Here is a 13,436-nt window from a genome sequence, read left to right as displayed (position 1 = left end):
CCAGCTCCCTTCCATCACCAGGCACTGATAGGGACCTCACACAGATACAGCCTTGCAGAAGAATTTTTACCTTACAGCATGCTTCAGAAAGAAGTAGCATGCTATTTACAAAGAAAAACACTCACATGCATCCAGGATCCAGCCACCTGGCTCTGGATGTACACACATGCTGTGTATTTTCATGTCCTCCCTGCAGAAAGTCTTGCAATGCAAACACATGGAAATATTTTATGCTAAACACACATGAAATAAAGACTTCAGATTAAAGCCTGGTATAAAAGGAAAAGTAGATAAGCCTGGATAAGCCTTCATCCATCTGTCCATCAAGAAAGACCCATGGGTTACACTAGGTACAGGTAAAAAACCCCTCTTAGTTCAGCTGTGCAGAAGCCACAAAGTAGTCACTAAGATCTCTACATCATAAAATCAAGGCAAGCAATAAAGTTCCTCTCCAATGAAATGGGCTTGCTGAACTGTATCCCTCAGGTCTCCTTCCCCAACTCACTACCAACATACCTGCCTTGTTTCCCCAATAGTACTGTCACCATCCTAGGCTCATGCGAGCCAATGTGTAAACTGAACAAGAACATTTCAGGAAACTGAAAAACTGTTTTACCGTGCACCATTAACCACTACACTGCACACATTGACAAAGACATAATCACTCTGTAAAAATAATTAGCTAGCATCCAATTGACATAACTAGGGAAATCGCCAATTTCAGATACTTGGTTCCTCACAAGTGTCTCAGAAACCCCCTTATCATAACGAAAAGGCTGACTACAGTAAAGAAATGGAACAAAGAAAATCCCATAAGCATGGAAGCAGCAGCACAGCACATGCTCTTCAGCATAAAAGGTCAGTTCAGATCAATGGCCCTGCACACACTCACTATCCTGTCTGACATATTTCAGAAGATGAAAACAATTTTGGTTTCCATGCATATAACAAACATCTTATTGATAAGGCAAATAATTTTTTATTTCTGTAAAACCTAGGGATCTATCATTTGCAAAACGCTCATTATTCTGTCTGATGAAACTATGGCCTATTAATTTTTCAGCCTTAACGGTATCCCATTTTGGGAAGTTTCAGAAGGTAAATAAATTCTGTGACAATAAATATTCACTTTTACTATAACTTTTTACTCCAGTATGTTCCTGCTAAACTGAATATCCTCCTCGTATTACGAGAAACATGGATAAAATAAACCTTATTTACCTTGTCTTTCATTGCTCTATGTAATTCCTTCACACTTCTCTCCTCCCTCAAAAAACTTTGTTTTCACCATCTCATTAAAAGAGCATTTGCAGTCAATAATTTTAAACACAGTTATTTTTCCTAAATTCACTTCAGAAATGTCACCCAGAAGTGAAAACAGTTTTGAGGGAGGTTGTAATTGGTGCTTACACTAAACATAATATATTCTATCTTGTTCCTTAAACACACTAATCATTTTTCTTTGCTGACTTTACTGCTTAACTCAAAACAGGTATCTGCACTGAGTTTTCAATGAAATATTTTTTTTTCCTTCCCTAAAGAAATAAAGTTTAGATTAATCATTCAAGAGGTCCAAATTATTGCTTATCATATAGTCAGTTAATTATAGACACTGAACTTCATCTGCCAGTGTCTCACCTAATTAAGGCAGCTCTTAAATTTCTACTAGTTTTACTCATAATAATTAAAAAAAGAATGGAAACAGTGACAAATTACCAGGAGGTAGGCTCAAGTTTAAGTTTACAGCACACACCTGACTTCATTATAACTGAACACGAGACTCTTGCAGCCCACATTACACTGAAGGTAACAAGAAATTACCCCATGTAGTAAAAATGAGCTGCACAAACACGGATGAACACTACAGAGTAGTTAATCTACTGTAAATTCACACCTATATTACCTGGCAATAACTTGCTTTTAAATTCATTCTTTAAGTAATAAAATGCTTTATTAATACCTTTATGAACCTCCTTCTTTCAAACCTTGAATTTTACACTGGATCATGTACATTCTGTATTATGCATCTTCAGTTATCCCCTTGCTATGGCAAACTGACTATTTTTTTGTTTGTTTGCTTTTTATCCTTTTTTTGATCTGTAATAAAACTTCCTTTATCATCCTACAGACACCTGTCCATCTTAACAGTACTTGATGAAAGCTTGTCAAAAACCTTTTTGGAAGTTTGAATATGAACAAGCTAAACTGAGTGCTGTTTTTCTCAGTTCAAAGAACTCTAATAGATAGGACATAATAGATTACTCACTTTCTTATGGCCATTGGAGATCAGATACCTCCTTATTAGCCTACTCAGCCCCTGCCTTACCAGGTTAATGCTGGACCCTCAAAGGCACATTTACCATAGAGATCTCTGTTGCTTGCTCCCAGACACATTGGGTAGCTAATGAGAGGCACATCCTTCTATTTTTGGATGCTGTAGAGTAACTATAGTTAGACTGCACATACTGCAAAAATCAGGCAGTGTCTGAAATGTACAGTATGGATAGAGGTACCTAACTCCCACTGCTGTCATGATCTCAAAATGAGCTTTTTATTAGACAAAAAATAGAAATAGTAGAAATACACAACTTAATGAAAGGCAAAGTGTACCTACACACTTTGTGTGACTGTCTGTGAGGACTAAAAACTGAGTACAACAGAAAAAAACTGCACATCAGTAAGGCTTTACCTTCCTACATCTCCATCTCTCATATGCTATATGCTAAGAATTGTATATGTTATGACTATCAGCGTGAAGTTCCTTTCTGATCTTGCAGAAGAGAATGAAAAGGTCCGACAAAAGAGAAAGCTGATGTAAACACAAAAATCTTGTCTTCTTCAGAGAACAGATCTTAAACATCTTTTTCAAAGTTCATCAGATACTTAAAATTTTCCCTTTGGACATTAGTATTTTAGTAATAAATAATAAAGTAGTATCAATAATATCAATAAAATTATATCAATAAAAAAAACCTCAACAATAAACTAATTTAAAACAGAGGCTAGAAAACAAGAGTTTAAAAGAGGAAACACAAAACAGGTGCTTTGGGCATGGGTAGAAAACAGTGAAGAACAGCAGGGACTGGAGAGGGACAGAGGTGGATTCCCAACCAGAATGACACCATTCCAAGCACAGCTGCTGAGGCTACATTCTTGGGAACCCCAGAGACCCACACTACTGTATGGATACCAGAAGCAATTCTCACAAAAACAGGAATGGAAAACAAGCTTCTCAGCTGCTCTTGGAAGGAGGTATGTATTCAGAGCACCCCAGCCTACAAGACACAGCTTGGTACAACACAGGGAACCAATGCATTCAACTCTCACATAGAAGTTCTTGCCCTTGGGGGAAAAAAACCCAAAACACACCAACCAAAAACCCCGCAAAAATACAGTCCACAGCAACACCAGTATTTTCAAGTCACTCTTTCATATACCTCCTCCAAATCAATGGTCCTAATCTTATCATGAAACATAATTAAATCTATATATCAAGTCCTTTTCATACCAGCCAGGTACTTTCCAGCAAGGTAGACTAACTCCAAGTTTCTGGAATGGCTTTAAACAAATGTACTATTTTTATTATTAGATAAGTAATGTTCTAATCTTCATGCCAATTTATTTAAGACTGCTTTTTAAAAAATACTATCATATTTCAAGTGTTTTAAAGTGGTTTTACAGAAGTGAAAAGGGGGAAAATAATTCAGAGTTTCCTGTCTAGAAATGGATAGGAAAGTAGTGCCCTGTTTAATTAAGTGATCCTGATATGAGCCCTTTCTCTCTCCTCTCAGTTTTCCATCCCTTAATTTTCCTGTCCTAAAGCAATCAGTTTCATAACCCAGAACCCACAAACACTCCCATCTCAAGCCTTCCCCTCTTTCATCTCATACCAATAGTCTTTGACTTCCCAGTTCTCTCCAGGTGTTTACTAAATCCTCTCCCACCTGTTTTTCTGTCTCATCTGTCCTTGCATTCCCCCTCCCTGGTTCAGGCCAAATCCTGGTCTGCCCAAATCTAAAACCATGTAGCACACCCAGGTAGCTTCAACAGTACCTGTTGTTCTGCAAATCACTTTCCAAACTGCCAGCCTACTCTGCAATTCCTGCACTTCTATTTACTCAATGCCCCTGCTTCCAACCTACATCCATGCCTAGCAGTTCAAAGTCAGATATCCTGGTTCCAGGTCCCTCAACAAAAGCCCAAGCCTTGCTGCCCTACTATTGTGTTTTATTGTATGCTGATACCTCTTACTGCCCTTGTTGTCTTGGCAGCCCTGTCTTCTCACAAAACCCCTGGGCCCTTCTTGCAAGATAGGATTTAAAATCCAGGCTGGATCAAAAAATAATCAGAATGACTCTTTAACGACTGACAGAAGAGCAAAATATGTCCATGTGAACAAAAAAAAAAGCATAAGTAGTAACTGCATGCTTTAGTTATTGTACACTGGGCCTCGCAGCTACATCTGAACCTTCCAAAACATCACTGTTTCAAGTGTGCTTAAAAATAATGGTCTCAGTTTAGAAATTGCTATGTGCCATAAATTCAGTACTGAAGAAACAGATTGCCTTAAAAACTATTCTCAACTAAATCCAAATTTTCATACTAAGCAAACTTCAGATTCAGATTTCATCTTTCCAAAGGCATTATTTAAAAAACATGGCCAGGAAAATCACAGAACAGAGCAGATGTCTAAAACTGAATGGACACAGGCTCAGGAAGGAAACTCTTTGTCAGATAGAACTCCAGCTCTAAACTTCTCACTGGCTTAAGAATTCCTTTCTACACTGATCTTTTTCATGATGACAGAAAATGACAAAGACATAACCCAACACATGTTTCTATATTTCACTACTGAAACAAAGTCTGTGCAAACACTGCATAGTTGAATACAAAATACAGCAGAGTGAGAAAATCAGGAGTGTGTAGGAGCTGAGTGTCTGTTGTTTGCTTGTTGCAAAGCAAATTAGCACCATCATTTTCCTACTATCCAATTCCCACCTCTTCTGTGGGCAAGTATCTTGGAAGAACCCAGAAGCAAAAGCAATGCAGACACATTTACTGCAGCCAGTACATTTCCAGGCTACCCATGCACTTCACAGCCACTTTCACTCCTGAGTATACCCACAGAGACTGACTGCTGGCTAAACAGGTTTCAGCTGCCAGCAGCTCCTTTGCCACCCAACACAGCTGTGCTCAGGAAACTGCACTGGCCTTCCCATGCAGATCTTTCTGAATTCCCCTCTTAACTCCCCCTTTTATACTTTCTAATTTATCTAGGAGTAACTAGCCATGGTAGGAATACAGGAGTTTAAAAATAATTTCATTTTTGCAGCTACACAAATGGCTACAAGAAGACACATTGGGTTCTCTAGACAGACCTAACAAACAACAAAGTTGAAGTAGAATGGCTAATGAATGATTTTAGGGAAGAAAGTCTATGAACTTATTTTTCAAAATTCTATTCTGGAAAGATTGAAATTAAATAGATACATTTCAATTTTTTTCCCCCAAGTAGCTGTTTAGATAGTAACTTTTATCCAAGAAGGTAGTTTCCATCATACATTTAGCTTTCAACAAATCAGCATTTCCTGAATGAAAATGTTTCACCATCAAAGTTTTTGAATAGTTTTACTGACAATATTTCACTTAAAACCACCTGAGAACCAGACTGATAGCTCTAAGTATTACTAGACAAGAACAAATTGTCTAAATAGGATCTGGCCTTATGCTAGAGCAGACCTCAGCATCACCAGTACAGCCGGTGCTCACAGCCTCTCCTGAGTCCATCAACGAGAAGGGACTTGATTATTTGACATATCCTTTAAAAATTAAAAGCCTATCTGCAAAGAAAAATCTATTCAGCTTTCTAAAGTTATAAATGTAGCCCACATTTTGAAATATATTTCCAATAGCATAACTAGTTATTCAAAATCTAAACATAATAATAAAATTGAAAAAAGCAAAGAGAAGCAAATACCAGCAGCTGTTGCAACTATTAAACACGCCTCAGAAAACTCAGCAAAATATAACCATTAAAACAGTAATTCCAAAATACAAGAATCTAAGACATTCAAATCCTCTGTCTCCAGCAAGTTACAGAAAAAAAATTACTGTCCAAGGCAAAGTGCCTATGCTAGAAAATCTGCAGTTGGCATCTTAATTAACTGAGAAATGCTCAACTTGAACACCTTTATGAGTTCAACTATAGCATATTATAAAGCAAAAAAAATATTTCTGTGTAGGCATTTAGGACATAATTCAACATGAAACAAGAAACCAAGGGGAATGCTACCAGAACTCAATCATGTAATCACCATGTTTGACAAAAGGATTATCATGCTAGTAAGTATTTCATTCTGTCTTTACAGTGTTATTGAAATATAGAATTTACATCAGAATCCATTCTGCAGACTTTCATTGCCAACACTGTGATGACACACTGGAGGAACAAGGAAGCAAACTGCATGGAAGCACAGATCTGAGAAGACTTTGGTTTATTATCTAGTAAGAAAGCACGGATTCCATTTTTTGTAACATATTTTGTAATCCTCTGCCTTTTCTCCTATGAAATGACTTTAAGACATTCTTGTCAACTTACAGAAAAATCAAAATTTTGGTGGCTGTAAACACTTTGAAACAACAGGACAGAGATGAATTTTCATGAGATTTACTGCATGCAGCCTATCTCAGCCAGCCTAGTGCTCACACAGAACTTCTCCCTTGCACAGGGACTCTACTTCAGTGCTTACATACCTGCTGTGTAATGAGACTGACGTGGCTTGGTGGGGAATGCTGGCAGGCTGCTTGTTTTTCTGCCAGCTGCTGCAGTTCTGCTGCTGCCACAGTGGGCCCCTGACGTTTGGCCTGGGCAGGGTGTTCTGCATCCTTCTGCATCCTGGCTGAGCCCACGCACGGCCCACTGGAGCTGCGATGGAGACCTACCAAACAAACATTGCAATGTGCTCCATGAGCAAGGTGTCAGACCCTCAGCCTGCTGATCACAGACACACAAAAGCAGATAAGACACCAAGAAGAATACAGAATAGACATATTCTGCATGGGTATTGCCCAAATGAACAATTAGCAATTCCAAACCCGTATTCTCTTTATTACAATGGATCTAATAGCACCCAATTCCAGAGGTGTTGGCAGCTGTTACCCAAGTTAAAACTGTAGTTTTTCCTTAAAAACAAATGGATCTCTTTAAGTAAGCTACTCAGTTGGGAAGTAAGATGTATTTTAATGCTTGAGGGGTTGTCAATATATATATACAGCAACCCTAGCAAACATGTGCTGACCCTGACACACAACCTAGAACAAATACATACCATCAAAATACAAAATTAGTATTATCAGGAATCACAGCTGTTAGCCTCTGTGTGGTTCCCAATAGTTTCCCAATAGACTACAGTCTGCATGCAAATTCCTACTGTTTCTACTGTGCTTCAGGTTCTTTACACTCTAAAGCTGCATTGCTTAAGTGAGTACTATGACAGCATGATAGATCTCTAAATTTTGGTTTTGGGATACCCTTGGATATGGCAGTGCTAAAACACCCTAGAGAATGAGATATTGTAATGATTCATTCAGATCCTTCTTTTCTGGAGGTCTTGACACACCTTTAAGTATTCAACACTTATGCAGTTTCATTACAATATTTCTCTGTTTGATAGACAACCAGAGTACTAAGAACAGCACATAGACTGAGACAGGACTTCTGCTAATGAAAACAACATTAAACCCACTAAAGATAGATGAGCTCAGTAACATAATAAAGAAAATATACAATACTTAATTTCACAGCTCTTTTTGAACAAGTTCAAAGGCTGAGTTCAAAGCACAAGGCTGAGGGGAGACTTTATCACTACAGCTACCAGAAAAGAGGTTTTTATGAGGTAGGGGTCAGCCTCCTCTCCCAAATAACAAACAACAGGACAAGAGGAAATGACCTCAAGTTGTACTAGGGAAGATTTAGACTGAATTTTAGGAAAAAGGGTTATCAAGCACTGGAACAGGCTGCTAGGTAGTGGCTGAGTCACAAACCACAAAGATACTTAAAAGACATGGAGTAAATGGAGCTCTTAGGGATCTGGTTAATGCTGGACTTGGAAGCATCAATTGTTTGACCTGGTGATCTGAAAGGTCTTTTTGAACCCAAATGATTGTATGATTGCCTGTTCATTTGGTCAATAAAAGGGCATCTGCCTATCAAGTGCTGCATCCTGTACTCCTGCTTTCTGTAAGAAATTTAGCACCATCCAACAAGACTCAATTCTGGAAATGTAAAATTTCTACCTACTCCACAACAGAAATTACACAGTCTCTGTACTGAACTAGCAGGTTATTATGAATCCCAGAGCACTCACCTATTTTTGCAGAGGGTATTTGGGACAATCTTTGGCTGTAGATTTGAACAGCTCTCTGAAAAGATGAGAATGGGCCAATGGTGTAGTTACCAGAACGACGATGTAACCCTGCAAGGCTACAAGTCTCAGGTGGACACTGAGTTTGTGAGGACAGAAGAGCTGTCAGGAGCTGTGCTCTGCAAGGAGTGCAGTGGGGGTGGGGACTGAATCAGTCTGGGACCAGCTGGAGGGGCCGGCAATGAAGGCTGACCAGACACCTTTGGATTTTCAGAGGCTGCAGGCTGAGATGGCATCAAAGAACTGGTACTTCTCTGCAGCGTGGCACCAGGAACAGAGGAAGAAGCACCAGGAGGGCTGCACTGAGGTAATTTCACTTCGGCATTTAAGGAGAAGGTGAGTCCTTCTGGAACTATACAAAGATAATAAACATACTATATGAGGAAAATCTGCTTTTTAGGTCCTTTGATAATAACAACACATCAAATGCCTGCACTCAGACCCACTGAAGCCAAAATGACCTCATCTACTAGCAGAGACAAGAAGAGGCTCTACATGATAAATATCTTCTTTCAAAGCCTGCCATATCTAGATCATCCCCCCCAGGGAGGGGCAGCTAACTCTTTCCCACTACCCACTCTACAGTATCTTCTCTTGTGTTTAAAAGTACAAACTGGGCATTTGTATCTCTGTTTGAACCCAAAGGTTCCAACCTTTCTTTAAAAGAGTATATGAAGTCAATTTTTTTTTTTTTGTGATTATTTAAGTCAGTTCACTTACAGCTTGATTTAGCTTCTTTGGGTTTACAGCCTTTTAGTGCTCCTTCTGCAGACAAATCTGCAACTGAACTTTTGGAGTGATCGCCTTTTATGTTTTTCACCATCTCAGGATGCTCTATAACAAAATCAAGGAGTTAGGAAGTAGAACATTGCAAATCACTTGAACAATGCTGCAGAATTTACCCTTGTTGTGATTGACTTTATTGCTAATACTTCCTGTAGACCACAGAACTTCATTGATGACAATTATGCTGTCATGTATAGTAGTATGGACTACTAGATACATATGGCTAGCACACTCTTCCTACCATAGAATGCCTAATTAGGCTCAAATATACACTCTCTGCCCTCCAATGGATACACTCACTGCAGGCAGTAAAATTTAAGATCTTGATTTCATTAATCCCTTACTTTGTTTTCAGGATTCTCTGTTCATTTCAATTCTTATTGCCTTCGTTTGCACATTCTCATTTCAGTCATGAACTACCATATCTAGCTCCTTATAAATACCAGTCTAAGTTCAACCTATTTCACTTCAGGAAAAGAAGGCAGGAGTGAAGCTACTCTAGTCTTCACATAAGACTGAGCTAAAAAGAAGAAAAAAAACAAAAATATACGTAACCTCAGAAAACTTGAGTAATATTGTGGAGAGATTGTTCTCTTTTCATAGACATAAGTTAAACTAGATTTGTCTGGACAACATCATCTCAGAACTGCCTCCAAAACTTACCACCTTGGGGCTGCTTCTCTAACTGGTGACTGCTGTTGCTGTGTTTTGTGGTTGTGGATTTTGTTCCTAGGAAGACACTTGCTGATTTGTTTTTCTGCGTGTAAAAAGTCAGTACTTCCTCCAGGTCACTTTCACTGCAATAAGGAGAGAAGAATGGATGTAGAGTGAGGACACAGCTTTTCTGCATTCATGTAACAATCAAAGGCAATAAACGATAAGGAAACTGAAGAGTGGAGTGGGGGAAAAAAAAGGTGACACTAGACAAGCTAATGATTTGCTCAGTTCTACAGGGTAAGAGCAAAAGGAAGGCAACATGCCCTGGTTAAACCTGAGATTCCCACTAAAATATTGTTTTCTTATGCAGTAGGAAATTCAGGAGCCTTCCCAGGATAAATAAAGAGCAAGTGAATACTTTGAACACATCTGGGGAGATTAGCTCAACATGAGAGATTCCATTCGCAGCTAAATTTGTCAATCTTCTGCAGGTGCTCTTTAGAATGAGCAACTATTTTCTCATGAGAGAATTCAGCTCAGTCTCTGTTTTATAGTCACCATTAGTAGTTTCTGTTCAGCAGTAGGGGGAGAAGGGGAAAGAAGGCAAAAGCTTGTTAATTAGCCAAAACTGCAGGACAACTAGAACAGTCAATATTTTTGGGAAACTCACAAAACTTGCCTATGTTTCTTATTTTCTTTACAAGAACAAAGTGGGACAGCCCCAATATCCTAAACATCTATTGGTCCCAAACCAGTATCAGTTACTTGGCCATTCTTATTAGAGCTTGTGCAAGCTGTAGTTCTGGTTGTTTGGTATCTAAAATGCTTTCCTTTTGCTTTATAGTGTTGCCTCAGCATCAGCAAGTAGCTGTGTGGCATGGCAAACACCAAAGCAAGTAGTGTAGTGCCATCAACACTACAAGAAAACGTAACACAGGAGTATAAAGTAGCAGAGCAGCAGTTAGAATCTTTCAAAATATCCTCTGAATATCACAATTGTAACTAGCATTAGCTAGCTTAAGCTTTGGTAAAAACCACGTCTAAAGCTGATACACTGAAGTTTGCAGCATGCCCTGAAGATCCAAACTTCACTTCTATTCTGGGAGGAAAAGTGAAAAGGAAATACAAGAATGAGCAGTTGTATGTGGAAAGGTGCTTTAAGCTTTTTAATGAATTTACCAGTATGTATGTGTTTTTACAATGCATTGAGGATGTTTAGAATCACTGGTCATAGCATGCATACAACTAAACACAATGACATCCACGTGATATCAAAGTTAGAGAGTCAATAAGACCATTTCAATTAAGAAGCAACATTTATCACCCATTTTCTCCACTGTTGCATTCACTGTGCTGCAGAATGAACACTTGAAGTGGAAATCTATCCCCTTTACTTGGGTCCAAATGACTTGCTCACTGATTTAAGTCTGAAGCACCATGCCAAGTAGTGTCAGATATCAGAGTTTTCAAACACACCTCATACTTCATAAGAAGCAGAAAGATCATCCCTATAAATTGTCTGATCATTGGCAAACTATTCTATATCACTCACTCACACAACCCAGCAAAAAACTGCAGCCCCAGCCTAGACTGTGCATCAGGCCATGATGGCATGGTAGCCAATAATACCAAAACAGAAGAATTTGCAGATCTGTTCCATGCAGCTATCTCTTCTCATTTCTGTTGCAAAAAGGAAAATTACCTGCCATGGACACAGAAGATATTTCATGGCCAGAATGTTCAGAGACCCAAAAGCCTGGGCCCACATAATATGCATTTCTAGTAAGAGCAGTAGATCCTATGGTGTATGGCAGTCAGGCATCTTTATCTGAAGATTTTTCTGCAATCCTGTAAATCTGTTGCACTAATGACTCAATCAATTATATTAGCAAAAGGTAAAATACTTGTTTTCATAAGAATGTATCAAGACAGACTGTGAAACCACCTGAACTTAGGATGCCTCAGCTACCACCCACTTCTAATCATTCACTATTACTGCTATCCAAAGAGAAAAAGAAAGAACACTTTAAAAAGCAGTCACACAAAAGAAGTGACGATAATCTTCACAGAAAAAAGAAGATGGACATTGAAAAGGCAGGTAAACTCTGTCCAGATATTGACAGGGGTTCTTGCCTATATAGGCATGTCATATATTGACCAAATAATGGAGTCAAGAGGAATTGCTTTTTGTCCTCAAGAACTGGAGAGTTTGAGAACATAATTGTGGTTCACTGAATAATTTCAGACCTCTCCACAGTTAGATAGTTATAATACCATTGTTCTTCATACAATGCTACAGGCCCTAAGGAATACTCAACTATTTTCAAAATATGCTTCTTAGCAGACTTTTTAAAGTTTAAAGCAGATAGAGTGCACTGATAGAAAATGCTGCTTTTCCATTGTGAAAGTAACTGCTTGAACTGAACTGCCTTAGCAGGCCAAATGAGAGGCCTAACTCCCTTCCTTGCTCATCTCAGAAAATCCAGACCTGGAAAATTCCTGAAGAGAGGCAGCAAGCATGAGATTTGTTTCTGAGGGCAGAAACTTGAGTCAGAGCTGTGACAACTGTTCAACCACAGCAGCTCCAGATCATCTGAGCAGCAGTTCTAGTTTCACTCTCCTTCTGAAGTACTGCCTTATTTGGTCCATCATCACAGGAGAGGAAACCATTAAGCAGCAGCAGTTGGAAATTTACACAGGCCAGGGCAACCACTGCTGTCCTTTGGGAAGTTAACTTAATGGTCAAAACATCTATTGTATGTTCTTCCCTATGCACCACATGCTGATGTTACAAGTGTTTGGTTGCTGGAAGAGACAAGAGAAGACAAGCTCTCTGTCCCTCAGCAGGAATAGGTCTTACAGTTAATAAAGGTATGTAGAGGCTTTAGATCAATCAAATCATCTTTAGAACAATGCTTCAAGGCTAAAAGATCATTTATTAAGGGGAATAAAATCTATTCCTACCTTGCTCTGGCAATGAAGTTCTGAAAATCTTGAGGATTCACTCCCTCCTCCTCTTCCTTTTTTGATTGTTTCTGAACCATCAGCTCTGTTTCCTGTTAAGAAGCAGTATCAGTAAGTGTCTCTATGTTCCATGGCATAGCTACAGCTCCCGGAATACAAAACCCCATTCCATAGGAGCTAAGAAAAAAAGAACATTGCTACATGCAACAACATGAATAAATATAGAGAGCCCCAGAGACAGCATCCTAAGCATACACTAAAGTCCATTCCTCCACCTGACACAAATGATTTGCTGAGAAAAGATCAAGTCTTCAAAAATGCGTGCTGTTCCTTCAACTACGCTCTTTGCTAGAACATAAGGAAGTATGGAAGGGAAAAAAAAATTTAAATCATTCATTACAGATATTGGGTCCCCTCTCCATTTTGTTGTTCCTGCCACAGACCTCCTCCAAACAGCTTTTATCAATGCATTTGTCCCAGAAGTAGACAGATAGAAGAAGGAAGAAAGTATAAAATTAATCTTAAAGAAACTGAAGGATGTCTGTAGAAAAATCAACAGATTTTCTACTATAAACTAGTAGTTCTCTTGAGTTAATTTCTTCTGTC

The 13,436-nt window shown here is 38.8% G+C and overlaps 1 protein-coding gene across 1 annotated transcript in view; it reads right to left on the bottom strand.

The window, feature by feature from the left end:
* TTLL5 (tubulin tyrosine ligase like 5) overlaps positions 1–13,436 on the bottom strand; it is a 123,628-nt gene that overhangs the window by 58,389 nt on the left and 51,803 nt on the right. Inside the window, 6 exon segments of the mRNA XM_036384352.2 lie at positions 6,754–6,938; positions 8,367–8,493; positions 8,495–8,775; positions 9,144–9,257; positions 9,873–10,006; positions 12,831–12,922. Coding sequence (XP_036240245.1) covers positions 6,754–6,938; positions 8,367–8,493; positions 8,495–8,775; positions 9,144–9,257; positions 9,873–10,006; positions 12,831–12,922 — 933 coding nt within the window.

The sequence above is a fragment of the Molothrus ater genome, chromosome 6 (assembly GCF_012460135.2).
Source record: "Molothrus ater isolate BHLD 08-10-18 breed brown headed cowbird chromosome 6, BPBGC_Mater_1.1, whole genome shotgun sequence".
NCBI classification, from domain to species: domain Eukaryota; kingdom Metazoa; phylum Chordata; class Aves; order Passeriformes; family Icteridae; genus Molothrus; species Molothrus ater.
The sequence above is the reverse complement of the archived record's forward strand: the minus strand, read 5'-3'. Positions and strand labels throughout refer to the sequence as shown.